Consider the following 26,160-nt stretch of genomic DNA (forward strand, 5'->3'; position numbering starts at 1 on the left):
TGTGATTTGGGGGAGCATATCCAGGGAAAGCAAGCACTTTTGACAAGCGAACATCACTCTGCAGTGGACGGGGAGGGGCGGACAGACGGCTCCTGACTACGTCACAGGTCTCAGAGCCGACTCCTCGTGAGCTCAGGAGCTTGTCTGTCGACCGGACTCGACCTTCCTCTGCAGAACACGCGAGGGAAGGACTTTCCAGGTGCCCCAGGTCACCGACTCAAGAAGGCAAACTTTGAAAAAGGGCATCCTGTGCTCTGGAGACACCCAAATGGATGCTGCCAGGTGCAGGTGTGCTCCCGTCCGAGAGAACCGGCATGGTGGTGAGGTCCGGCTCATCCAGATAGGAGCATCGTCAGGGTAACAAGGGAGCTAGGAGTTACGGACCCCTCATCTCAGTTTCTTTCTTTTTTGTCATATGAAGCGAAATAATCAGAAAAGGACACACTTCACGCTATTGACTCGGCACTCCTGCAGAAATGCCCCAGTTGGAAAGTAAAGGTGCGCCCTCCCCTTTCCTGGGGACTGGTAAGCAGAAACACGCAATGTTCCTGTTGTTCTGCAAACCCGAGTCCATCGTGGACGGCATGCCGTCCACAGAGGTTTCTGGGTGGTGAATTCCTCTTGAATTTGGTGAGTGGAAGCTGCCTCCCATCCAGAGGAACTTGTACCTCTTTGTACCCTCCGGGGAAAGACTCCCTCGGGTGTGGGAATCTCTGGCGAACGCCATCCTCAGCTGCTGGCCGGACCGCCACCAGGTTCGGGAGAGTCCTCGGCCTCTCCTTTCCACCTCTATTTTAGCTGTGTCGTTTGCATGTGTTCAATGTTATAAATCCGTTCTTGGATGTGGGTGGGGCACGCTCTATAAATACATACATACTAAACGGAGGCACCCTCCCTGCAGCAACCCGGGCAGACCCATCAGCCTCCACCCACGCCTCGGGCAGATTCCTGCCCGACTGCCAGCCATTCCTTCGCCCCTGGGGACACCTGCTTGCTTCCAGGGAACTGTGCCTCCCCGGCCCCTCCCGCCAGGGCTGGGCCACTCCTGGCGCTGCAGCAGCACCTATGACCAACTGCCATCTCTCTGGGGCCCACTTTGCTAAGCACTGTGGATATGACATCTGTTCACTGTTCTCCCAACCCTCTGGGTCAGGGACTATTACGACCCTTCCTTACAGAAGGGTAAACTGAGGCTCAGACTGGCTCAGGGACTTGCTTGAGCTCCGTGCCTAGTAAGTAGAGGAGAGGGGATTTGAACCCTCACATTCTGACTTCGACTGCTACCCGTCAACCGTTGCTTTTCCACGGGGCCGCCCGTCAGAGTTTGGAGACAGCCACCCCGGTCCCCAGTGGCTTCCCGGGGGACTGCAAGATGGAGCTAAGTATCCGTGGTCATTCCACAAACGCCTGCACCAGGCCTTCCTTTCTTTTCTTTAAAAAAAAATTGTTTTTTAATCTTCACCCAAGCATACGTTTTTATTGATTTTAGAGGGAGAAAGAGAGAGAGAGAGAAACATCGATGGGAGAGAGAAACATGGATCGGCTGCCACCGGTATGTGTCCTGACGGGGGTGCACGGGACAATGAGGCTCCAGCCCCTGAGCCACGGGCCAGGGCGCCTGCTTTCCAGTCACCTCTGGCAGGCCCCTCGGACGCACGGACAGGCTCACCCTTACAACTTCTGGCTCCCGTCCCGACTTTTCTTTTATTTTTAAGATCGCGTGCCCAATCCACACAGATAAACACCAACAGACCGCAAACCCAACCCAACCAAACCATTTGCTGATGGTCTGCAAATACCAGGTGTTTAACCAACAGACCACAGCACATTTGGACCAAATGGCCTCTGGTCCAAAGACAATCCCGCACTGTTTTCCAGGCCCCTTGCTGGTTGACAATGGCCTACCTGTCACCCATCTATTTATGTGACATGTGCATACTTTGTGCATCTCAGCTCAGGACTAGACAAAAATACAGCCTGAGTAAGAAGGTAATAATAGCTCCCCTTGGTTTAAAAGCTAAAAGGACCAGCGGCCGTGGGGGCCAGGGGTGCAGGGAGAAAAGGGAGACAGGAACGAGGGGTTGCCTGTCTCCCACCAGGCGGCCTGTCCTTTCTCCACCTGGAACACACCCAGAAACTGGCTGGCACCCGAGGCCAACTTAGAGTCACTGGGACTTGCCCCTCTGGAACCTAGCTCCTTGGTAACAGATTCCTAGATTCAGCTTGGGTCAGGCCCGGTTCCCCTGGGCTGGAGAGCACCTGGGTCTCCCCAGCGTCGGGGTGGGTGCTAAGGCCTCCACGTCCCTCCCTCTGCACAGAGCGCAAGGATGCTGAGTGAATGGGCACCCAGTGGGGAGGAGCTTGTCAGCAACGGGCTGCTCTCAAAGTACATGGCACCTGCACCCCGACCCAGCCTCTCCCCGGAGCACATTCCAAGCCTTACCTTGGAAGCTGGGGTGAGAGGGGTTAGCAGGAGGAAGGCCCTCCGGGAACCCCAGCAAAGCTGCTCCTGGCCCCAAGAGGCCCCCGCACTGCGGACAGTACCACACCTCTCTTCTCGGACTGGACTCCGGCCGGCTCCCTGCCCCTGAGACAAGTCCCAGGAGCCTGTCAGATCCCGAGCGAGACCCCATGTCACCCTCTCTCCTAGTTCGCGCAAGGCCTCCGCCACCAACTCCCAGCTTCTGAGCCGAGGGCTGGGGCGCCTGCTGTTCTGGGCTTCGAGCCCCGCAGGCGGAGCCGAACCGCTCCCAGGTCCCTCAGGCGCCGGGTCACTGCACTGCCTACCTGGTGCCGTCGGAGCCCCGGTCATCGATACCCGAGCCGGCCTGGTGCTGGCCCGGGCTTCGCTAGGAACTCCTTCCTGAGCCCAGCGGGAGCGGGCCGAGAGGCGGGGAGCAGGGCGGGCGACGGACCCGTCGAGGAGGGTTATATGGAGGCGCGCGGGGAGGGGGCTGCCGCGGGCGTTAGCGCCTTCGGCGGCCGGCGGGGCGGGAGAAGCGCGGGGCGGCGGGACCAGGCCGGGGCCAAGGTTGCCGCCCGGCGCTCCGCCCCCCCAGCTGGCCGCGTCGGAGTCGGGGACCCGGGGTTTGCTCCGCCCCGCCTCCTTCCCGCCGCCTTTTGGCGCGTGTCACCCCTGCAGAGTCCCGGACACCGGGCCTCTGGACGAGGGTCGGGCGCGGGGTCCTCCTGCTGGAGAGACACTTCGCCGGCTTGGGGGCGCGGGCAAGCGCGCGAGAGCCGGGGAGGGGGGCCGAGATGCAGACTCCGCGTGCCGACGCCTTCTTTTTCCCTAGACGCCGCATCTTCCCGACACCCTGCTCTCTCCTGTCCACCCCCACCAGCGCTGGGCTCCTCCGCACGCGGGGCGCTTGAAATCCACGGGCAGGGGAAGCACCACGTATGGTTGGGGGGGCGCCACCCCCCACCCCGATCCGTGGAGCGTCCACACTGGCTGTGGCCTTCTGGGTACATGGGTGAGGGTCCAGGCCTCAAAGCAGGGGTTGGGTGGAGCCGTTTCCATCTGATTTGCTCCAGCCAGGCTCCTCCGCGGAGGAGGGCGCGTCACTTACACCGCCGCTCACCGAGCCCGGGTCACGACCGCGCTTCGGCCCCGCGCGGCATTGCGGATCCGCCGGGACCCTCTGGGCTGGACTCTCGTCTCAGTCCGCGCTCTGCCTGGGCGCACCTAAGGAGTAACTTGGGACCCTGCTCTCTCCCCTGAACACCGCCTGCTGGCCGGGGGCGCCGGATTCTGTTGTGTTTGCGTAGGTGCGCGCGGGTGTCCACGGCAACACGTGTGTTGCGCACCCGGAATTACTCTCTGCTCCCAGAAACTGCCTCGGGCCAAGGTCTTCCTCGGACCCGCGACGCCTGCAGCTTCAAGTAAGGCGAGTTCCGAGCGGCCTCCGGCGGCGGGTACCTGCCAAGCGCCGCTTTCGGATGCTCTTGCGACCCCTTATCTGCCTCTGAACTGATGCCCCTAGGCTAGGGTGACCCTCGCGTCAGTGTCGCCCGTGGGACTGCGCGCGAGCCGGGCTTGCAGACCGGGCAGTCTGGCCCCACGGCTAACTTCCCGGCTAACTTCCACACACCTACTGGTCGCGAGGCGGTGGGGGCACAGAGAGGGAGTACCCACAGGGTTTGACACGGCCCGGGACAGAAAAGGCCGGCACCGCGGCGCAGGGCGCGTGCACGCAACCCCTACCCCTTCGTTCCGGGAAGTTGGGGGGTGGGGGGCGTCCGCAGGGAGCATCCCCGGGGCTGGGTGCGCGGTACCAGGAGGACCCAGGCGGGTCTAGGTTCTCAGAATGCAAGGTCCGGCGCGGGGTCGGGATGCAAGTGATCTGGGGGGCTGCGGGGGCGCGGGTGGGGCCTGGCGGGGGCGCACTGGGCGGGGGAGTGGGACTAGGGTGGAGAAGGGGACTAGGCGTCCCGAGTGGGCGAGGGGACCGGGAGCGCGCGCTCATGGGTGGGTAGCAGTGTCCGCAAAGCTCGCCCCGTCGTGCGGAGGGTGGGCGCGGTCCCAGCACAGAGGCGCGTCCACGCGCTCTCTCTGCGGAGTAAGCGTCAAATTCGTTCACCCGGGATCGGAGTAGCACCGGAGCGTGGGGGCACTCGCTGCAGGCGGGTAGCCGAATTTAGCAAAGAAAGAAAGAGAGAGAGAGAGAAAGAAAGCTTATACACCATGTACAAAATATATCTACATACACTATTATATTTACACACAAATACAGGTTTGCATGTAAGTATATTTACGCATAAAGGTATTTATGTATAAGTATAAATACATAAATATAAATACACAGCACATAGGACGCCCGGTTAAACTTGAATTTATGATAAGCGGCTAATTTTTTAGCATAAGTATGTCCCATGCAGTATTTGGGAACATACTTATACTAAAAATCAGTCGTTGTGTATCTGGAATTCAAATGTAAGCGCGCCGACCTGCATTTTACTAGGAAACCCTGGCTGGAGCGAGGCACCGCGGGAATCCCGGGTCTCAAGAAGCCGGGCGGTGCCCCGACAGGGAACTACAAGCCCCACAATGCCACGCGGGTGCCCGGGCCCTGATAGGCTGTGGCGCGCTTCCGCTTCCGTCACTTTGGAGCGCGGGCTGGCGGTTAAGGCGGGCTCTTAGGGCTCTGCGGCGCGGCCCGGCGCGTCGGGCGGAGGTACTATGAACTTCTCCGAGGTGTTCAAGCTCTCCAACCAGCTCTGCAAGTTCTCGCCGGACGGCAAGTACCTGGTGAGCGGCCGAGGTCGGGCCCTCCGCGCGGACCCCAAATAGGGGAGTGGAGGCGGCCGCGGAGCCCGGGTGGAGGCAGCTTGCGGGTCCGCAGGGGCGGGGCGCGGGCAGGGGACCCGGACACGTGACCTGGGCAGGGATCTGGTGCCACAGATGGGGTACCTGGGCAGGTGCAGCAGACAGGTGACCTGGGCAGGGGACCCACACAGGTGCAGCAGACAGGTGACCTGGGCAGTAGCCCTGGGCAGGGGACCCAGATAAGTGCAGCAGACAGGTGACCTGGGAAGTGGCCCTGGGCAGGGGACCCAGACAGGTGCAGCAGACAGGTGACCTGGGCAGTGGCTCTGAACAGAGGACCCACACAGGTGCAGCAGACAGGTGACCTGGGCAGTGGCCCTGGGCAGGGGACCCAGACAGGTGCAGCAGACAGGTGACCTGGGCAGTGGCTCTGAACAGGGGACCCATACAGGTGCAGCAGACAGGTGACCTGGGCAGTAGCCCTGGACAGGGGACCCAGATAAGTGCAGTAGACAGGTGACCTGGGCAGGGGACCCACACAGGTGCAGCAGACAGGTGACCTGGGCAGGGGACCCAGATAATTGCAGCAGACAGGTGACCTGGGCAGTGGCCCTGGGCAGGGGACCCAGACAGGTGCAGCAGACAGATGACCTGGGCAGGGGCCCTGGACAGGGGACCCAGACGGGTGCAGCAGACAGGTGACCTGGGCAGTGGCTCTGAACAGGGGACCCATACAGGTGCAGCAGACAGGTGACCTGGGCAGTGGCTCTGAACAGGGGACCCATCCAGGTGCAGCAGACAGGCAACCTGGGCAGGGGACCCAGACAGGTGCAGCAGACAGGTGACCTGGGCAGTAGCCCTGGGCAGGGGACCCAGATAATTGCAGCAGACAGGTGACCTGGGCAGTAGCCCTGGGCAGGGGACCCAGATAAGTGCAGCAGACAGGTGACCTGGGCAGGGGACCCAGACAGGTGCAGCAGACAGGTAACCTGGGCAGTGGCTCTGAACAGAGGACCCACACAGGTGCAGCAGACAGGTGACCTGGGCAGTGGCCCTGGGCAGGAGACCCAGACAGGTGCAGCAGACAGGTGACCTGGGCAGGGGATCCAGACAGGTGCAGCTGACAGGTGACCTGGGCAGTGGCCCTGGGGACCAGATAAATGCAGTAGACAGATGACCTGGGCAGGGGACCCAGACAGGTGCAGCAGACAGGTAACCTAGGCAGTGGCTCTGAACAGGGGACCCACACAGGTGCAGCAGACAGGTGACCTGGGCAGGGGCCCTGGGCAGGGGACCCAGACAGGTGCAGCAGACAGGTGACCTGGGCAGGGGACCCAGACAGGTGCAGCAGACAGGTGACCTGGGCAGGGGACCCAGACAGGTGCAGCAGACAGGTGACCTGGGCAGTGGCTCTGAACAGGGGACCCAGACAGGTGCAGCAGACAGATGACCTGGGCAGTGGCCCTGGGCAGGGGACTCAGACAAGTGCAGCAGAAAGGTGACCTGGGCAGGGGACCCAGACAGGTGCAGCAGACAGGTGACCTGGGCAGGGGCCAGCCTCCCTGCACTTGAGTTTCCATCTGTCAAAGGCAGATAAAAGCAGTGCTTTCTTTTCACATTGGAGGACACAGGAGACATCAGCTTGTCGCTGTTATTTTGCTGGTTCTACCAAGTACGAAATAAACGGTTCTGTGTCCAGATGAAGAGAGTTGTCTATGCTGTTGGGATTTGAGCTATTCCTTCTAGGGGTGGCGGGATGGTGCCGAAACCACTGAGCTGCCTTGTACACGAAACTTCTGTTTTGAAATATACCAGTGAGACCAGTGTATGTCCTCAGAATCGTGGGGTGGGTGGTGGGTGGGAGGCAATTGTCATTGGAAAGCCGTCAAGAAAAAGAAAATAATGCCTTCTAAAAAGTGTTCTTAGTTTCATGCGTCCTCTATTGACCAACACTTCATGGTTCTTTTTCTGTTTGAGCTGTGACTAATACTCCTTTTATTCTTGTCTAGGTCTTTGACGATATAACTCCCAAGTTACATGGTTGCTTTCTTTATGGAGGTATCATTCAAAATCATGTTAAATAGCATTCAGCTACAAAGTACAAAATGTTTGTTGTTGTTATTTAGCTTAAATGGTATTCCAAAAACCTAGGTACATTTTTCAAACTGCCCCTGTAAATTGGTTTTTAAAAAATTCATTTATGCAAATTCCAGTGAATTATAAAGAGGAAAATTATATTTTCTTGCCTAATTTTGCTACCTTTCTGATTTTTACACTCTGGCTAAAGTATTGTGAGACACTTGATAGTCATGTTAGTAGAATCCTGTTCTTCAAAACTCTGTCTCAGCCCTGGCCGGTGTTGGGTGGGCGTCATCCCTTGCTCCGAAAGGTTGCTAGTTCGATTCCTGGTCAGGGCACATCCCCAGGTTTTGGGCTCAATTCCTGGTAGGGGATGTGTAGGAGGCAGCCAATCCATGTTCCATGCTCATATGGATGTTTCTTTCCATCCTTCTCCCGTCCTCTCTAATAAACAATCTTATAAAAAACCCAAAACTCGATCTTAAGTACTGGAAAAGGTAGGTCCATGCTGCCATTTTTATTTTATTTTATTTTTTTAAATCCTTACCCAAGGATGTTTTTCCATTTATCTTCAGATAGAGTGGGAGGGAGGGAAGGAGAGAGGGAGAAAGAGAGAGGGAAAGAAGGGGAGAGAGAGAGAGAGAGAGAGAGAGAAACATCGATGTGAGAAAAACATTGATTGGTTGCCTCCCACACGACCCTGACCAGGGCCGGGGACCAAACCACAACCGAGGTACGTGCCCTCGACTGGAATTGAACCCGAGGCTCTTTGGTCTGCGGGCTGATGCTCTAAAGGCTGAGCCAAACCATGTTGCCATTTTTAATACCTTGCAACAAGATTGATACTTCCCCCTTAGAGTTGGTACAGCTATTCCGTCCCACAGGGAAGTCATTGTAGGTGACAGTGTTCAGAGCCACAGTGTGAAGAGCAAACCTCTGCCCATATTTGCAGCAGCCCTCCCGCCTCCCTCCCTCTCTTATGGAAAACTCCTGTGGCTTTTCTTCTTAATGGAAGTTCATGGGACACAAACTGATTATCTGGTTTGACCTTGTTAAGCACAGAAATGAAGTAATTGGCATTTAGAAATGGGCCCTTGACTTGTACGCTGCCACGTAATCTGCGGTCAGCGGATACGGATGCTCAAACAAGTTATTTGTTTAGTTCTGGATACTAACATGGACGCAGAGACACTGTACCCTTCAGAAAACAGCATTGATACAAGCATTTTTATAGCCGGTAGTAGGAGTGAGTTACCTGTGTAAGAAAAGCCTCCTCTGTGCCTCCTCGCTGTCCCACGACTGCCCACGTCACAGCACTTCCGGTCACCAGAGGTGTGGGGTTTCTTCCCCCACCACGCAGTTCAGTGACACCAGCTGGCTGTCCTATTTGACTCCGTTCTGACACCGTCCACCTGGAGACAGCCTCAGATCCCACAGCTTAGGGGCTCAGTCCACAGGGGTGCCCCCGCTTCAGGCGCCAGTGGCAGGTAGCAGGTGCCCAGGTTCCCGTAACTTGTGTCTGACTTGACTGCAAACGGGAGGTTCCCGTGACCCGCCTCGGGTTCGGTTAATTCGCTCAAGCAGCTCCCAGGGCTCAGGGAAGCACTGACCTGCGTTACCAGCTACCAGCGTGTCAAAGGGTGTGATGACGGACACAGATGAATGGCCAGATGAAGAAAGATACGGGGTGAGGTCGGGAGGGTCCCGAGTGCAGGCGCTCCTGTCCCCAGGGAGTTGGGGTGCCTCACCCTGCCTGTGCGGATGTGTTCGCCCACCTGGGAGCTCTCTGACCCCTGCATTACTGGGGCTTCCCTGGAGATTTTCTCACATAGCATGATCAGTCATTCACCCCATTTTCAGCCCTTCTTCTCAAGGGAACGAGTGCCCCCCAGAGTCCCCTCATTCGAACGGAAGGTGCTCCTGTCGCCCAGGAGGCTACCAGGTTTCAGGAGTGCCATGTGAGGACCTGGGGCAGAGTCAGTATGTATGTCCCATCATCTCACAGTGGGTGCATGAGCATGCACGAAGCGTAATCACATTCCCAGAATTTAAAACACATATTTTGACTTTCTGTGGTTTGGCTCAGAGTCAGGCTTTGAGCAGAGGGAGGCTGTCATTTCTGTGACCGGCACCGGAGGCCGTGACCCTGCCCCATGGGCTGTCCGCAGGTGACGGAAGCCGGGGGAAGCAGTTTGCAGAAGGCCTTTCCTGCGGCGCTTCTACTGCTTGTGTCTAGTTCCCCGTAGAACCACGAAAGGAGCAGAAAGTCGCTTAAGGAGAGAGTTCTAAAATAATACTTTATACGGAAATATAAGTGTTTACACCCAGTTTGTATATTTCAACTGTATCTTTTTATTAACTTGTTTTTAGAATGGGCCGTGTAGCCGATGGCAAACACAGCTGTGTAGCTAGAACTCGCGTCAGGAAGAAGGGGGGGAGGCCCCTCCTGGACGCGGGGCGCGGCTCCCGGGGCTCCCGGGGCTCCCGTCTGCAGAGCCCGGGACGTCAGGGCTTGTTTTCCGTGTGTAGGCGTCCTGTGTCCAGTACCGCCTGGTGGTCCGGGAGGTGAACAGCCTTCAGATCCTTCGACTGTACACGTGCCTGGACCAGGTTCAGCATGTCGAGTGGTCGGCCGACTCCCTCTTCATCCTGTGTGCCATGTACAAACGGGGGCTGGTGCAGGTACGCCTGGCGGGGGCGGGGGGCGGGGGCCCGAACACGGTCTCTGGAGAGAGCCCGGAGGAATGGTTTGTTCTCTGCCCTGGTTTGGAGAAAGGGCAGTGCCCCCGAAGCCGGCTTCCTTTGAAAACTAGTAGTTCACATAGTTTTGCTTTCGAAATGAGAAAACGCTGAACGATTCTTCATCTGTAAGCAAATAGCACTCGGTAACGGGAGGTGTGTGCAGACCAAGTCCAGCAGCCGGGACCCACGCGGTGTGTGTTGGGAAGCACTAAGCTGTACGTACGTCTCAGGGCTTAACGAGAGGAGGCTTTAGGGATGGTGAGGGGCACCTTCTGTTTATTTATTTATTATTGTTAATTCTCACCTGAGGATATTTTTCCATTGATTCTTAGAGTGGAAGGGAGGGAAGGGGAGAGAGAGAGAAACAGATGTGAGGGAGACACATCGATGGGTTGCCTCCTGTGAGACCCTGACCCAGCCGGGGATCCAACTGTAACCCAGGTACGTGCCCTTGACTGGGAATCAACCCCAAGATGCTTTGGTTCAAGGGCCGACACTCTAACCGCCAAGCCAAACCAGCCAGGGTGGGAAACCACCTTTTAAAACCACAACAAAATGGAGCCCCCGAGAAGGAGGTGACCTCCGTGGTCAGCCGGCACCGGCCTGCTGCCCTGAGAGGCTGCGAGGCTGCCCTCGCTCCGACTGCGCTTGAAATCAGCTGTTCCTCAACGAGCGGCCGGCCCTGGCCTGCCTGCGACCCTGCGTTTCTGTCTGCACCCAGGTGTGGTCTCTGGAGCAGCCCGAGTGGCACTGCAGGATCGACGAGGGCTCCGCGGGGCTGGTGGCCTCCTGCTGGAGCCCTGACGGGCGCCACGTCCTCAACACCACCGAGTTCCACGTGAGTGGCTCCTCCGCCCCGCCGCCTCAGTGTGGGACTGGCTCTCTGAGCGAGGCAGGTTGAGTGTGGGCGTGGGTGCTCCGGAGAGGGCTTATTACATCCTGTCGTCAGAGGTGGTTCGCCCAGACTGTTGTTACAGAACCTTCGCCCAGTTTCAAAGGAAAATGAACAGGTTTTTAAAAAATGAATCTTAAATTATGTTTCAAGGATGAAACAATTCCTGTGACTTAATAGTAGAGAATGTGTGTCAGTGTGGACTGACCTGCATCTCTGTGTAAGGATGTCTGGCCTGGGGTGTCGGTGAGCGTGTCATTGGTGTGTTCTTCAGGCATTGCCCACAGGAGGCACACGGCCCAGAGCCTCGGCCTCCCGCAGCCTGTGTCCCCCAAGGGCCCTGCGTGCTGCTGCGTTCTGTGCTGTTTGGGTCCTCACTTTCCTTGAGGGTCTTGTGTGTGTGAGTGTATGAGGGTGTGTATTTGTGTGTATGAGGGTGTGTATCAGTGTGAGTGTATGTATCAGTGTGAGCGTGTGAGTGTATTTGTGAGTGTGTGTGAGTGTGTGTATCTGTGTATGAGGGTGTGTATCTGTGTGCAAGTGTGTGAGGGTGTGTGTATGTGTGCAAGTGTTTGAGGGTGTATGTATCTGCATGTGTGTGAGTGTATGAGGGTGTATATCTGTGAATGTGCGTGAGGGTGTGTGTATCTGCGCGCATGAGTGTGTGAGGGTGTGTATCTGTGTGCAAGGGTGTGAGGGTGTGTGTATCTGTGCAAGTGTGTGAGTGTGAGTGTATGAGGGTGTGTGTATCCGTGTGTGCATGAGTGTGTGAGGGTGTGTATCTGTGTGCAAGGGTGTGAGGGTGTGTGTATCTGTGCAAGTGTGTGAGGGTGTGTGTATCGGTGTGTGCATGAGTGTGTGAGGGTGTGTATGTGTGTGGGGGTTTGCACTTGCTCAAGGCCGTTTACCTGACTTCTCTGTGCGTTGGTGGCGGTCCTCTCTTCCCCCTCGCGTTGATTCTGAGATTCGTCCAGGTTGAGGTATGGCTGGTCCTTGTAGGAAAATCCCCCCAGTTTACTCGGCCAGCCTACCTTTGTTGAGCATTTGAGTTGTCAGGAGCCATGTTGGCCAGAATATATTGTGTCTCCTGTGACCTGTGTGGAGGTGTTCTTTCTGGGGTGTGCCTTGGGGGGGCCTGTCTGTAGGAGATGGTTTCCATCCACAGTGTTTGTGTCAGGACCTGACGTGATCGCCAACCCCGTGCCGCTGCGGGTTGGCACGTGGGGCTGCACCTGGGTTCAAGTTTCATTCCTCTGCTTGTCAGTGAGGTGCCCACTTTTCTGTTTGTTCTTATACACACAGCCACACACACGCACACACCCAGAGGCATGCACACACACACAGGCGCATGCACACACACAGGTACACAGGTACACGCACACACATGCACAGGCATGCACACACACAGGTACACAGGTACACGCACACACATGCACAGGCATGCACACATACAGTTATACTCAAACACAGGTGCACACACAGAGGTACACACAGGCACACATACACATACAGGCATATGCACAGACACATAAATATACAGGTACATGCACACACAGGCATGTGCACAGGCACACACACAGGTACAGTCACACATAGTCATATGCACAGGCATGCACACAAGGATGTACACACTCAGGCACACACAGGCATGCACACACATAAGCACACACAGGCACGCAACACAGGCACGCACAGGCATGCACACACACACACACACTTTACATATGTGCCTCAGGAACATGTGGTTCTTTTTCCTTCTATGGTTTATGTAGTTTGTGTCTAAAGAGATCCCCAGCAGCCCCAGGTCACAGTTCTGGCTTCCCTGTGCGTGCGTGGTTCGGCTCCTAAGTGTGGGGGTGTGACCTGTGCTGAGCTGGATCCTTTCCCTCTCTGCACCTCGGTCAGAAGTCGCTGCCTGTCTGTGGTGTGTCCCTGGGCTCGTCCGTCCGTCTGTCTCTGTGCCAGCACCACCCTCCTGGCTGCCCAGCTTCACAGTCAGTCTGGGATCCAAAACCAGTGGGAGTTTCCCGATTTCGTCTTCTCCCAAGTCATTTTGGCCACTCTGGGTCCTTTGCGTTTACATACTGGTTTTCGAAAGAATTTGTCCCTTTCTTTTTTTTTTTATCCTCACCTGAGGACATTTTTCCATAGTTTGTTCAGATAGAGTGGGAGGGAGAGAGAGAAACATCGATGTGAAAGGGACACAGCGAGTGGCTGCCACCCACATGACCCAATCAGGGCCGGGGACAAACCGCAACCGAGGTACGTGCCCTTAGCGGGAACTGAACCCGGGTCTCTCTGGACCACAAGCCGACGCTCTAACCGCTGAGCAAAACAGGCCAGGGCAGAATTTGTCCCTTTCTTTACAAAATTCTGCCAGGATTTCTGCCTGAGATCACATCGAGGCTAGAGACCAATTTGGGGGTGTTTGCAGTCTTAACAGTGCAGAGCCTTTGGGTCCACGAGCGTGGGGTCCCTTTCTGTCAGAGTCTTTAGAATGTTTCTAAGTGATGTTGTGACGTTTTACCGTGTAGACCCTGCAGGTGTTTTATGGACTGTCCCGCTCAGCTCTGGACGGTTCTCATCCGGAATGCTCACTCGGTGTTGACCTCTCCGTCTGCCCCGTGACAAAGCGGGGAACCGCACCCGTCCCTCACAGCAGAGACTCACGCAAGCTGCTCTTGATTTGCTGTGTTACGTGAACTTTCGAAACTCTCTCTTAAGTTGGGAAACGTCATTTTAAGTATTTTGCTTAAGGACTGGAATTTTTCAATTTTCCAGCAGCTGGGATAAGGTCATCAAGATGAACTTATTTTTTTATGTCAAGAAAACTTGAAAGTATCATGGAAAAGGAGATGAGAAAATAAATTTTTTTTTAATCCTCACCCGAGGACGTTTTCCCAGCTGTCTTCAGATAGAGTGGGAGGGAGAGAGAGAAACATCGACATGAGAGACGCATCGACTGATCGCCTCCCACACGACCCCGACCAGAGCCAGGGACTGAACCGCAGGTCTGTGCCCTTGACTGGAATCACCCCCACGACTCACCGGTCCGCGGGCTGACGCTCTAACCGCTGAGCCACACCGGCCAGGCAGAAATGCCATGTTTCAAAGCGACGTTCCTCTGACCAAAAGCGACCCCTGGGCCCATCGCCGCTCACAGCGGGCCTGCGGTGGCTCTGTCGTGGCCCCTGCCACCCACCCTCCTGCAGCGGGGGCCGCCGCTGTGCCGGGCAGAGCAGCTGCCGGTCGCTGAGCCCGCACGGCAGAGAGAACTCCAGACACAGCCACTCGGCTGTTCCACTCGAGTGCGACTGTGGTTTTAGGCCCCTTGAGACTGGATGGGGCTCAGAGAACCTTGAAAGCAGGTGCAAATGTGGCAGGTGTTTTGGGTTCAGGGGTGATAGTCACCAGGCCGAGGGTCACATCCCGTCCCGAAAGCGTCTGCCTGAGCACAGGCGTCCGTCCTGCCCGACAGGTGCCCGAGCCTGTTGTGCCTGCTGCAGGGACGGGGGGAAGATGGACCGGGCGCCCCGGCCTCTGGCCTCGGGCGGGGCCTGCGCTCAGTGTCTGGGGGTGGCCAGGAGCCAGGTGGCTCCACAGAACGAGGCTGAGCACCCCACCTGCTGCCCTGCGCAGAGGTGTTTCAGACTGACCACCGTTTCCGCGGTTGCCGAATGCAAGCTGGCCACTCAGGAGCTGCGAGCTGAAGCGCATCTGCGGTGTGCGCTCGTCCTCGTCGGCTGACGGGGCGAGAGCAGACGCTGACGCTGGGGTGACGCAGGACAGCGAGAGGCGCCCGGGGAGCCCCGGCTGAGCCCCGCTTCTGCTGCAGCCAGCCTCGGCTCCTGGCCCGGGACGGCCTTTCTGCAAATGTGACCGCGCTGTTCCCTCTCCCTCCCCGGCAGCTGCGGGTGACCGTCTGGTCCTTGTGCACGAAGTCCGTCTCGTACATCAAGTACCCCAAGGCCTGTCCGCAGGGTGAGTGCGGCAGGGCTGAGGCTGTCCTGCCTGCTCGGGGTCTTCGATCTTCTTACCGTGGGGTTCAGACATGGGCTGCGCCAGCTCACAGCCGTCCTTCTCCTCCGTGCCCCGAACCCCCAGGTTCTATCCCCCCGGATTATTCTATCCCCCCGGATTCTATCTTCCCCAGATTATTTTATCCCCCCCCGGGTTATTTTATCTCCCCCCCGGACTATTCTATCCCCCCGGTTATTCTATCCCCCCAGATTATTTTATCTCCCTCCGGGTTATTTTATCTCCCCGGATTATTTTACCCCCCCTGGGTTATCCCCCCAATTATTTTGAAGCCTAACCCAGACGTCCTCAAATCTGTCTGTAAATGTCCATGTGTCTGCAGAAGACAAGGATCCCCTTTAAAACGAATCAGTGACGACAGAGGGCGTTGTTAGAGGACGGCGGGGGCAAGGAGTTTACATGTAATTCCCTTTCCCTGCTCCAGGCCTGGGTCCAAGCCCCTCCCAGGTCGCCCCCCCCCCCCCGGAAGTCTGAACTTTGCAGCTCTCAGTCTTCTGTTGACTAAACTGGTCTCTGGAGGACATGGAGACCGGTCCCATCGGGACGGCCCAGAGGAGCGTCATGACGTGCTCTCTGAGCCATCAGGGAGCAGCTCAGACGCGGCCCACCGCTGGGTGTAGCCGGACCACTGAGGGTCGGGTGGTGTCCACTCACACCCTGACCGTGCCCTGCGGTGTCTCCCAGTCAGGACGGGGCTTCCGCAGTCTGAATGCTCCCCTCCTGCTGCCGTCGCGGGCGGGCTGCCTCTGAGCCAGGTGCAGCTGTGCCCTTGCCTTTAGGCTGTGGCTGAAGGTCGCGTCTCTCCAGGTGGCATGAGCGTCTCCTGCGCGAGGCGCCCCTTACCTGGGTAGCTGTTCTCTCCACGAGCAGCGGGAAGTGGGCCCCGGGGCCCTGTGAGCTGGCGCGGAACCCGGAGATCCATTCACTGTTTCCAAACTCTCACCCTAAACCTCCTCCCAGTTAGATTCAAAAGAAAGGATTAAAGTGTCACAGGCTGACTTCCACCTGGCTCAGTGCCCGCCACTTATCTCTAAAGGTGGGGCCGGCCACGAGGTAGCGTTCGCAGCGCCGGTCCCTCGGGTCCCAGGCATGTGCGCCTCAGGAGCGCTGGCCCCCACCCCGGCCGCGTGGCCTGTGCTGCACCCTTCCCGGGAGACCTCCCCTGGCACTGCTCCTGCCGCGCCTGGATCCAGGCTCTTCCTCTTCCCGCAGGCATCACCTTCTCCCGCGACGGCCGCTACCTGGCCCTGGCCGAGAGGCGGGACTGCAAGGACTACGTCAGCATCTTCGTCTGCAGCGACTGGCAGCTGCTGCGGGTGAGCCCCCGTCGGGCAGTGTCCCCCGCTGCCGCCCGTCGGGCAGTGTCCCCCGCTGCCGCCCCGTCGGGCAGTGTCCCCCGCTGCCGCCCCGTCGGGCAGTGTCCGGCCCGTGGTCTCCAGGCGCTTGGGCCCTTCGGGCCAAGTAGGAGGCGACCTGCTGCCTGGGACCTCAGTCCCCCAAGGGGCAGCGTCCGTAAGACCCCACAGAGATGACGCGTGCCCCGTGTGTGCGGTTAACACGCCCGCACACGGGTCTGTTCCTCCTCTCGCTAGCATGTTCTGTCGGGAAGAGCGGTGGACTTGAACTTGGCAGAGGGCCTGCCCTGGGTAAGACCCCTGCAGTGCTGCTGGCGGGGTCAGAGCCCTGCTCTGGAGGGCTCGGGGCTGCGGGTGGGCTGAGGCAGAGGAACCTCGGTGCGGCGGAGCGCAGGGGGCGAGAAGGGACTGGGAAGGATGGCGCCAGGCGGCCACGGCTCACGCTGCCCGGCAGCCTCCTGACACGCAGACGCACAGCGGACATGTGTGGCCTTTCCGCCGACTCTGTGAGGAAACAGCACGCTGGACGTGGTGGCCTCGGTTTACCATGAACGCGCGTCAGCTTCTGGCCACACTTTCCGAACCAACCCGTTCTCCCTGTTCCTGGGCAGCACTTTGACACGGACACACAGGACCTCGCTGGCATCGAGTGGGCCCCCAACGGCTGTGTGCTGGCGGCGTGGGACACCTGTCTGGAGGTACAAGAAGTGCTTTGCCCTGCGTTCACCTGAGGCTTTCGGAATGCTGGCACCTTGGCAGCCCCCATCCGTCCCGTCCACCATCCCGTCGCTTTGCTGGTCTAGTTTCACCCTCTTCCAGCCAATGCCCGCGTTCTGTGGCCGGTCCCGCTCACTGTGGCTGGCTGGGCTGGGCTGGACTGACGGCCCGTCTCCCTGTGTCCGGTCCCGCTCACTGTGGCCGGCTGGGCTGGGCTGGACTGACGGCCTGTCTCCCTGTGTCCGGTCCCGCTCACTGTGGCCGGCTGGGCTGGGCTGGACTGACGGCCCGTCTCCCTGTGTCCGGTTGTGCTCACTGTGGCCGGCTGGGCTGGGCTGGACTGACAGCCCGTCTTGCCTGCAGTACAAGGTCCTGCTCTACTCCCTGGACGGCCGGCTCCTGGCGGCCTACTGTGCGTACGAGTGGTCCCTGGGCATCAAGGCGGTGGCCTGGAGTCCCAGCAGTCAGTTCCTGGCGGTCGGGAGCTATGACGGGAAGGTGGGAGAGGGCGCTCCCCGAGGTGAACCCGGAGGGCGGGCTTGGCTGGCGGGTGTCCCATCAGGCCTCACGTGCCATCCTCCCCCAGGTGCGCATCCTCAACCACGTGACCTGGAAGGTTCTCACTGAGTTTGGGCACCCCGCAGCCGTCAGTGACCCCCGAGTGGTAAGCCGGGCACCTGAGCAGCACAGGGGCGCTGGTTGTGGTGACGCAGGATCTCCCGTCACCGTAGCCAAAGTGACGGATGTTTCATGGGACACACTGCCAGTGGCCTGGTTTTCTTGCCCACATTCCCACCGGGTGCAAAGCAGCATCTCGCCTGCCCCCAGGGTTCACCCCAGAGCTGCCCCTGCTGTCAGGGCCTGTCCGCCAGCGCTGAGCAGTGGGCGCAGCAGACAGCCTGCCCTGAGCACGGGGGCGAGGGCTGGAGGGCTGTGTGTCCCCAGGGCTCACCCCAGAGCTGCCCCTGCGCTGTCAGGGCCTGTCCGCCAGCGCTGAGCAGAGGGCGCAGCAGACGGCCTGCCCTGAGCACAGGGGCGAGGGCTGGAGGGCTGTGTGTCCCCCAGGGCGGGCAGGGCCACTGCTGGTGGGGCCGAGGAGCGGCGGGGCGGCTGGGGCAGCCCCAGGAAGACCTGGTGCGGGTCAGGGAGGAGCGTGTCAGGCGACAGGCAGGAAGCGGAAGGTCTTGAGGTGAGAGTGTGTGTTCACTCAGCAGGTGCTGGGGGACAGCAGGGGACACAGGCCACAGATGGGAGACCTGAGCAACAGAGAGGGCAGGTGTGGTGAGGAGGAGACGAGCCGGTGGGGCTGCAGGGACAGCTTGAGGCCAGGTGGCTCGGAAGAGGGAGTGTGGCGCCTGGGTGCCTGCCAGTCACAGCTGCCCCCTGGCCTCAGAGGACGTGCGTCCTGGGTATCCACCCTTCCCGTTGGCCTCTGGTCACAGATGCTCTGGTCGCTGAGCCTGCTTGTCACCATGGAGATGCTGTCTGCTCGCGGGCGGAGCCCACACTGAGACCCCGCGCGGGATCAGTGTCCCAGGTACAGGGCAGCCCTGCCCACCGTCCCTGTCTTCCAGGTGGTGTATAAGGAGGCCGAGAAGAGCCTGCGGGGGACGCTGGGCCGCCCCGCGTGCCCTCCACCCAGGGCCGCCGAGAGCAGATGTGAGCCCTTTTCTTGTTTTATGAGAAAGAGGCCTTGTCCATGTCCATTCCAGATGTCCCTTCCTTTCCCGAGACTCCTCCGGGCCAGCACCTCTCGGCCGTGAATCCTTCGCCACCTGGGCGTGGCTTTTGTGGACTGAATATTGGCTCTGGCAATCCCGACCGGACGGCTGGGGCCTCCAAGCATAGCGGTGTCCTCGGCCGGGCAGAGGGGCGGGAGGCGGCAGTGGTGTGGGGCTGCGGGCTGCGTGGCCTGGCCGGCCCCGTGTGCGTGGGTCTCGCCCGTGGCATGGGCACCAGCTGTGCTCAGTGGCCGGCCAGAGCGCGGCCATAGGCTCAGGAGCGTTCGCGGGCGTGCGGCCCCGACACAGCGCCAGCCTGTCGCGTCACAGCCGCTCCTGGTTCTGTGACGTTCGCGAGGCCCTTTCTGGAGCATCGGGTTGACAGTGAAGTTGGGGAGGCACAGGGATACCCCGGTCCCCAGATGCCTTGCACAGCGTCCCCCTGTCGGAACCTCCCCCCACAGCGGGGATGTTTGTCACAGTGGATGGGTCTGTATTGACGGGAACCAAAATAGCACACAGTAGTCACTTCCCTAGAGACTGTTCTCACCTTCCCTGCATCTGCACAGTCTCACCCAGAGCGCTGAGCGTGAGGAGCAGCAGACTGTGCTCAGATGCCAGGCTGGGCTGCGGAGACCGGGCGGGGCGGGGGCCCCCGTGGCCTGCTGTCACCACGCAGCCTCCCGCCGGCCCTCGCTGGACGGCACCTGCACCGGTGCTTTCAGAGCAGTCACCTGAGGGAGACAGGGGTTAGGGTCCCACGTGAGCGTAGCCCCGGATCTGAACCCCGCCGCGGGGCAGGATCCCAGCCCACTGTGCATCTCGGGCGCGTGCACTGTGCTGAGCGGTGGCCCTGTCACGTTCCAGATGAGATCGCCTCCGGGCCGGTGTCCCTGCAGACTCTGAAGCCCGCTGCTGACAGGGCAAACCCGAAAATCGGCATAGGCGCCCTGGCCTTCAGTCCCGACAACTACTTCCTGGCCACGCGGAACGGTGAGCGCTGCGCCTACGCCGTGTGTCCGCTCGCTTTTCCCTTGGGTGCCCAGGACATCAGCGGTGTGAGAGGAACGTCCGCCAACAGGCTCCCCGCCCGCGGCGTCCTCTCTACCCAAAGGGCTGGCGTTGCTCCACAGCAGCCCCGGGGACGGGCCTTGCCGGCCGCTCTGCCCAGGGCCCAGCCCCTCCACTCGCTCTGTCCTCCTTGGCGAAGTACAGGATCCGGGCCCCACTGCAGCCGGGGCCTCTGTGTAAGAAGGGTTCGTGCTTTTAAAGATCGTTTTTAAGAAAGTGAAACCTGCCCATGTGGCCAAGCCTAAGGGAGAGGCCGTGGGCCCAGTGCAGACACGGGGCACGAGGTCATCCCTGGCGGAGATCAGGGCCCACGGCCACCGTGTCCGCGGCGGTCACCAGCATCACAGCTGGGCGGGGGCTGCGGGGCAATGGGGGTGAGGGACTGGGCCCGCTCCTGTCTCCGCAGACAACGTCCCCAACGCCGTGTGGATCTGGGATGTACGGAAGCTGAGGCTGTTCGTGGTGCTCGAGCAGCTGGCCCCAGTGCGCTCCTTCCAGTGGGACCCGCAGCGGCCCCGGCTGGCCATCTGCACGGGCGGCAGCAAGGTGTACCTGTGGTCGCCGGCGGGCTGCGTGTCCGTGCAGGTGCCCGGGGAAGGTGAGCTCGGCTCCTGCAGGCGGGCCCCGTGGCTCTGAGCTCGTAGGGGCAAGGCCCACCGGAGCTGAGGTGGCTTGGGGCTCTGGCTGGGTCACTCCATCCCATCCCTGCACCCCAGGACCTTGGGCTACGCTCACCCCAGACCTCTAACCCCCTGGCCACTTGTCTCCCTCCAGGTGACTTCCAGGTGCTTGCTCTGTGCTGGCATTTCAGCGGGGACTCGCTGGCCCTCCTCAGCAAGGACCACTTCTGCCTGTGTTTCCTGGAGACGGAGGAAGGGGCTGGCACCGCCTGCGGGCAGCTGGGCGCCCACACGTAGGACTGTGCACGAGTGGCCACGGGAAGTGGGAGGGACTCGGCGTGGCAGCCGAGGGCGAGGAGCGAGCTCTCCGGGCAGCCCTGCGCCTCGGCGCCCACGGGAGGCGACTTGCCCTCAATCCCCCAGCAAGGCGTTCTTGTAAATATGTTTGGTACGACTTGTTTTTATTTAAATATTTGCTGACTCATTAAGAGGCTGGTGCTGGTTTTCTTGAAGGGTTTGGGTCACAGGGAAGTGTTTTAGGTTCGCTTTAAGATTTTGGGCACCCTCTTAGGAGACCCGAGCCCCAAGCAGCCTGTCCCCCCCGAGCAGACACCTGTTCAGCTCTGAGCTCCCCTGGTCACTGGGTTTCACGACGGCGGCTGTTTGGGAGGGAGCCCCAGGCATGGAGGATGCTACAAAGGGGCCAGTCGACGTACCGCCCTGCTAAGTGGGCTCCCAGGGGCCCCACCCTGGCTGCCAGGCCACAGGGTGAGGGGCCGGACGGTGGCAACAGGGTTCCAAACCAGGGGTCCTTGTCCTGCTGAAGGTGGACTGCACCCCCCTCCGCGTCTCGTAGAGAACGCAGGTGAGGGACGTGCCCTCGTCACTGCCCAGGGAGCGAGGACAGAATGCGCTCACGGGACAGGCGGCTTTGTTGGTTGTTGCACTTGCTTTAGTGACAGCTTCAGAAGAGGAAACTCCCCAGTCGATCCTCAGCGTCTGCTGCGACACAAAGCCAAGGCGAGAGGCCAGGCTAGCGTTCCAGCAGCCTCGGAGCGACAGGCGGCCTGCTCAGTCCCGCTGCCCCACCAGGGCTGGAACTGCAGGAGCCGGCCAGCACCGATCAGTGAGCGTCCCAGTCACGGTGATCAGCTGTGGCCAGTGCAGGGGCGGGCTGGGGCCTGAGCGTGGTAGGACGCGACCCTGACGAAGCCTGTGTCTCCGTGGGAACGGCTTCCTGAGAACATGGTTCCTTTTGTTTGAAGGGCTTTCTTTAGAAGTAAACAAAGCGACTTCCTTTTTAAACACGACTGTGACAACACGAACTCAACAATGTTATCAAAACAGGCAAAGAACTACTCAGGCAACTTGCTCAAACTCATGAACAGTCTGCAAACAATTCTCTGCAAACCTCCTGGACCTGAGACACCATGGACGTCCCTATGGACAGACAGGAGAAAGGGGTTCAGGTCGGACACTGGCTCACCCAAGAGCGGCTGTCCCGACAGCCAGGAGCTCACAGGCAGAGGTTCCTGCTCACCACACCAGGCTGCTGGTGCTTCTGTATTTAGCTTCAAAAAACGGATGCCATTCCACATACACAGCTGGACACCAAGTGCAAACCTGTGACCGGGGGCGCTGGGTGAGGGCCTCCCGGGGTGACGACACAGCTCAGGGCCAGGGACACTCTAGCGCAATCACAGGACATTTATTGCCAGGCGAGAGGGCAGTGGGAGGGAGAAGCCGCGCGGAGATGCTCCAGGAGAAACAGGCGCCCGGGAGGGGAGCAGCCCGCACCTCGCTCAGTTCCCGCTGTCTGGCTCGGGAGCACGTGTCCACACCGCTCGAGGACACACGCCGTGACTAGACTCTAAGCTCGCTCAGACCCCTCAGAGAGGCAGCACGGCCCTGGCGGCGGCACGAGCTGGCCGAGGTCTGCCACCCGAGCCCACACCGGGCTGGTTCTCCGGGAGGCCCCCTGGTGCAGCCTCTAGAACCCTATCTTGCCTCTGGCCATAGAGTAGCCCAGCTTGGCCTCGTTGTTGACGAAGGACATCAGCCCCACGTAGGTCTCGATGAGGAGGGGCTGCTCCAAGACCAGCACACCACTGGCTTGGCCCGGCAGAGGGCTCTCCTTCTGGGCCTTTTTGACAGCTTGGATCAGCAGAGATTTGAAGCCTTCCAACTTTAAAGACAGAAAACAGCTGATCAGAGTGAGCCATAAAGGACCCCCCCCCCCACCAGGCCACTGGGCCTGTGCTGACCCCCACCCTGCTCTTGGATGAGGGGTTTCCAGCCACAGCTCTTTGGCCCTCAGCCTGTCTCCGGTGGGGCCCCCTGGAAGCATCAGGTCTCACCCTGTGCTCACTAGTGCTGGTGACAACCAACCCTCAGAACCTTTCTCCCCACGGGTCTGGGGTTTTGCCACAGCAAACTACCGAACCCTTGGCACCACCAAGCCAGGAAGCGGGCCAGCGCACAGCGAGCTGGTGGGGCGCCTGCCACGGGGCTGAGACTGCCCTCACCACCGGCCCCACAGCTCCTCCGTGGTGGGCACCCAGCCTGCCTGGCTCCACACAGGCCGGGGTCAGCTGCCCTGCCCAAAGCCCTTCCGGACTCTTCTCCAAGACAATCATGGCCAAAGGGCCACGTTATGAAGGTACACTGACCAGTGGCCACTAGCCACATGGGCTATTTAGATGTAAGTCAACTAAAATTATTAAAAGTTAAAAGCTTATTTCCTGTCTCACTAGCCACTCTTCAGGTCCCGGCAGCCACCAGCGGGTGGTGCAGGCGAGACCATCACCACCACTGGGTGGCGCTGTGACCACGGGCTCTTACCCGGCACAGGGAGGCCGTCTTCTCATCAGCACCGGCCATCGGGTGTTCGATGAACGTGGTGTAGGGCACGTTGGTGGACCAGGGGTTCCACCTGTGTATGAAGGAGGGGCGGCCCTGCTTGTCCCACTGAATTCGAACCCCCAAGCCTTCTCGCCTGCGGTCAGAAAAAACAAACCGGACGTCACCGAGCAGGCCACGACCTCCCACAGCAGCCTGCTCAGTGACAGGGTGACATCAAAAAGCCAGCCCGTGGTTAGACGACACGTGACGTTTCACAACGGAAAAGGACCCTGGACTCAAGGAGCAGCAGCAGTCTCCAGGAGGAGGGCTGCTTCAGTCCTTCCTGAGCGCCCTCTTGCTGGCTCGCATCTGTGGCTCGTGTCTGCTCCCTGAGCTCCCTCTCCAAACCCGGACCTCTGAGCTCGGGCCGTTGCTTCCACGCACTGCACCGGTGTCCAGGCTTCTCCCCTACAGCACGGAGATCAACCAGAGCTGGCCATCAAACGTCTTCAAATTTGCCTAACCTGGAGCGACGGCCAGACTACTGTTTTCTTTTCAAAGTTGACCCGAGCCGACTCGACCTGCCGGAAGTTTTCCGGCTCGGAGATAGAATGCTGTCTCGCCTGCTTCAATGTGTTGGATCCACCTGACTACTCGCCTAAACGTTTTGTGCCAGAGCTCCTTCCAGTGCGCCGGCCCGGAGTCACCAGCTTCTGCTCTGAGAAGCTTCTGATTCCGGGGCGGAGGCTTCCACGTCCCCGCGTGATGGCGGAGAAGACAATCGAGGGGCTGGCTGCAAGGCCGGGCGCCGGGCTCGGCGCTGCCCGGACTTACTTGTTGAGCGACTTCGGGGGGAACTGGAACTGGCCGCAGGAGATGGTGTCCACGGCGCTGAGGGCGACGCGGACCACCTGCTGGCACTGCAGGCTGATGAAGTCGTACTTGCAGATGAGCAGCGACTGGTCGGTGATGAGCACCAGCCGCTCCTTCTCGTTGTTCCAGTGGTCGACCCTGCGGCACCGGGAGGTCACCTGTGCGCTCCGCCCGCCCGGCGCACGGGGCCGGCGGCGTGGGGGCGCTCGAGCGGCAGGGCCGGGGCCCCCCACCCAGGACGCGCCCGCTTACTCGGTCAGCAGCCACACCCCCTGGATGTCGCCGTCCTCCACGGGCCGGAACACCACGCGGATCTCGTCCACCGCCTGCTCGATGGTGCCGGGCTGCGCAGGCACAGGGCGGGGTTACTTTCGGCGCCCGACTCCCCTCGCCCCTCCCCGCAGCCCGGGCCCGGCCTCACCCGGAACACGAAGTACTCCTTGACGCGGGCGCGGCGCGTGGGGTCGTGGACGATGAGCGGCCACAGAGTCTGTCGCAGCGGCGTGTCCGGCCGTCCCCCGCCCGCGCCGCCGCCGCCGCCGCCGCCCACCGCGACCTCCTCGCCGGCCGCCAGCAGCGCCGTGGGGCTCGTGCCCGCCGAGTCCACCGAGTCCCGCAGCTGCAGCATCGCCGCGCCCGCCGCCCACCGGGACCAGGACCCGACCCCGACGCCGACGCGGTCACAGCCGCCGCCGCCGCCCGTCCGGCCCTCGCCCCGCCCTCGGGGCTGTCGCGATTGGCTCGGTCTTATCAGCCCCGCCCCCGGCTCCGCCTTTGCCGGCGCTCGCGATTGGCTTTTCGCCAGCCATGCTCCGTGATTGGTCCAGTCCGCCGCTATTCAAATCGCTCCCGCCCCCCGCGCGCCGGAAGCACACACCAACTTCCTGTTTACAAGACAGGATGGTGGGGGCGGGGCCAGTTGCCCAGGGAGACGGGGAGGGGTCGCCACGAGCCCAACGCCCCTTCGGAGTAAATGGACCCCGCGCCGCTGACCCCAGGGACCCGGCCCCGACCTGCTGCCGAGGAGCCGCCCCGGGCGCGGCCGAGGTCCCTGCATTCTGGGCGGGTCCGGGTATGGGGACGCCTGAGACGCAGCTGTTCCTCGGGGAGCGGCCTCCTCGCCCCGAGCGAGCGCCCCTGGGCGTCCGCCGTGCACGCCGGTCTTCGCGCTCCTGCGCCCCCCGCGCGGCCGTGCGAGCGGGACGTGTGGGCCCGCCCGTGGGCGCCCCGCGGCCTCGCCCCGCCGGTCCCTGGGGCGTCTGCCGCCTCCGCTCGTACCCCACCTGCCCGGGACACGTCGCCGTTCAGCACGACCCGCTGCTTGGCTCCTCCGCGTAATAAAGTTCTCCGTTGCGGGGTGACTGCTGTGTGCGCGCTCGGGCCCTGTTGGGATGTTTTCATCGGTTCTTTAAAGAGAGAGGGAGGGAGAAGTAGACACGCAGATGCGAGAGAAACACCCATGGGCGGCCTCCCGCACCCCCCCGCCGCGGAGCGAGCGCCGGCCTGTGCCCTGACGGGAACGGAGCCGGGACCTCTCCGTCCACTGGCGGCCTCCAGCCACCGAGCCACCGGCCGCGCGCGCGGTTGTCAGGGCAGTGCAGGGGCGCTGCTGCCGTGTAGGATCGGCACTTGGCATTTATGACACGTCCACCGTTCTTACGTTTCCCAACAGCACGGGGATGTGAGCACAGTGTGCGTGCTGCAGCCGAAGAAGCCAGTTTGGACGGTTCCGATGACACGCCCGCGCCCACACGCCTGGCACAGCTCGGCGGACTAGCAAAGCCCCTCCTGGTTTGCGCAGAATGGGGTGCCCTGGGGGGGGGGTGCACAATTCGAGGGCCCTCCCAGCTCCTGGGTCCTCCCGCCCACGCGCAGGTCCTGGACAGCCCGTCCCTGCTCTGCTTGGACCTCAACACTGACGTGGGGCACTGAAGTACTCAGA

At 60.5% G+C, this 26,160-nt stretch overlaps 2 protein-coding genes across 2 annotated transcripts; one reads left to right on the top strand and one right to left on the bottom strand.

The window, feature by feature from the left end:
* Positions 1 to 5,167: 5,167 nt before the first annotated feature.
* On the top strand, positions 5,168 to 20,801 carry WRAP73 (WD repeat containing, antisense to TP73). Its single transcript, XM_036256189.1, has 12 exons — positions 5,168 to 5,251; positions 9,878 to 10,030; positions 10,812 to 10,928; positions 14,891 to 14,963; positions 16,233 to 16,336; positions 16,987 to 17,073; positions 17,456 to 17,590; positions 17,679 to 17,756; positions 18,667 to 18,751; positions 19,681 to 19,806; positions 20,291 to 20,482; positions 20,659 to 20,801. The coding sequence occupies exons 1-12, from the start codon at positions 5,183 to 5,185 to the stop codon at positions 20,799 to 20,801; spliced, it is 1,362 nt and encodes a 453-aa protein (XP_036112082.1). The 5' UTR covers positions 5,168 to 5,182.
* Positions 20,802 to 22,196: 1,395 nt separating this feature from the next.
* Positions 22,197 to 24,850, bottom strand: TPRG1L (tumor protein p63 regulated 1 like). The gene is made up of 5 exons (XM_036256190.1): positions 24,640 to 24,850; positions 24,471 to 24,562; positions 24,180 to 24,356; positions 23,346 to 23,499; positions 22,197 to 22,689 (listed from the first exon to the last, which is right to left on the bottom strand). The coding sequence occupies exons 1-5, from the start codon at positions 24,844 to 24,846 to the stop codon at positions 22,495 to 22,497; spliced, it is 825 nt and encodes a 274-aa protein (XP_036112083.1). The 5' UTR covers positions 24,847 to 24,850; the 3' UTR covers positions 22,197 to 22,494.
* Positions 24,851 to 26,160: the final 1,310 nt, after the last annotated feature.

The sequence above is a fragment of the Molossus molossus genome, unplaced genomic scaffold, assembly GCF_014108415.1.
Source record: "Molossus molossus isolate mMolMol1 unplaced genomic scaffold, mMolMol1.p scaffold_m16_p_12, whole genome shotgun sequence".
NCBI classification, from domain to species: Eukaryota; Metazoa; Chordata; class Mammalia; order Chiroptera; family Molossidae; genus Molossus; species Molossus molossus.

Excerpts from the sequence above, each read along its gene's own strand:
- WRAP73 (XM_036256189.1), top strand. The coding sequence starts at position 5,183 with ATGAACTTCTCCGAGGTGTTCAAGCTCTCCAACCAGCTCTGCAAGTTC. Across the intron at positions 14,964-16,232 it reads CCCCAAGGCCTGTCCGCAGG|GCATCACCTTCTCCCGCGAC; the intron begins GTGAGTGCGGCA and ends CTCTTCCCGCAG. Across the intron at positions 19,807-20,290 it reads CTTCCTGGCCACGCGGAACG|ACAACGTCCCCAACGCCGTG; the intron begins GTGAGCGCTGCG and ends CTGTCTCCGCAG.
- TPRG1L (XM_036256190.1), bottom strand. The coding sequence starts at position 24,846 with ATGCTGCAGCTGCGGGACTCGGTGGACTCGGCGGGCACGAGCCCCACG. Across the intron at positions 24,563-24,639 it reads AGGAGTACTTCGTGTTCCGG|CCCGGCACCATCGAGCAGGC; the intron begins GTGAGGCCGGGC and ends GTGCCTGCGCAG. Across the intron at positions 23,500-24,179 it reads CCCCCGAAGTCGCTCAACAA|GCGAGAAGGCTTGGGGGTTC; the intron begins GTAAGTCCGGGC and ends TTCTGACCGCAG.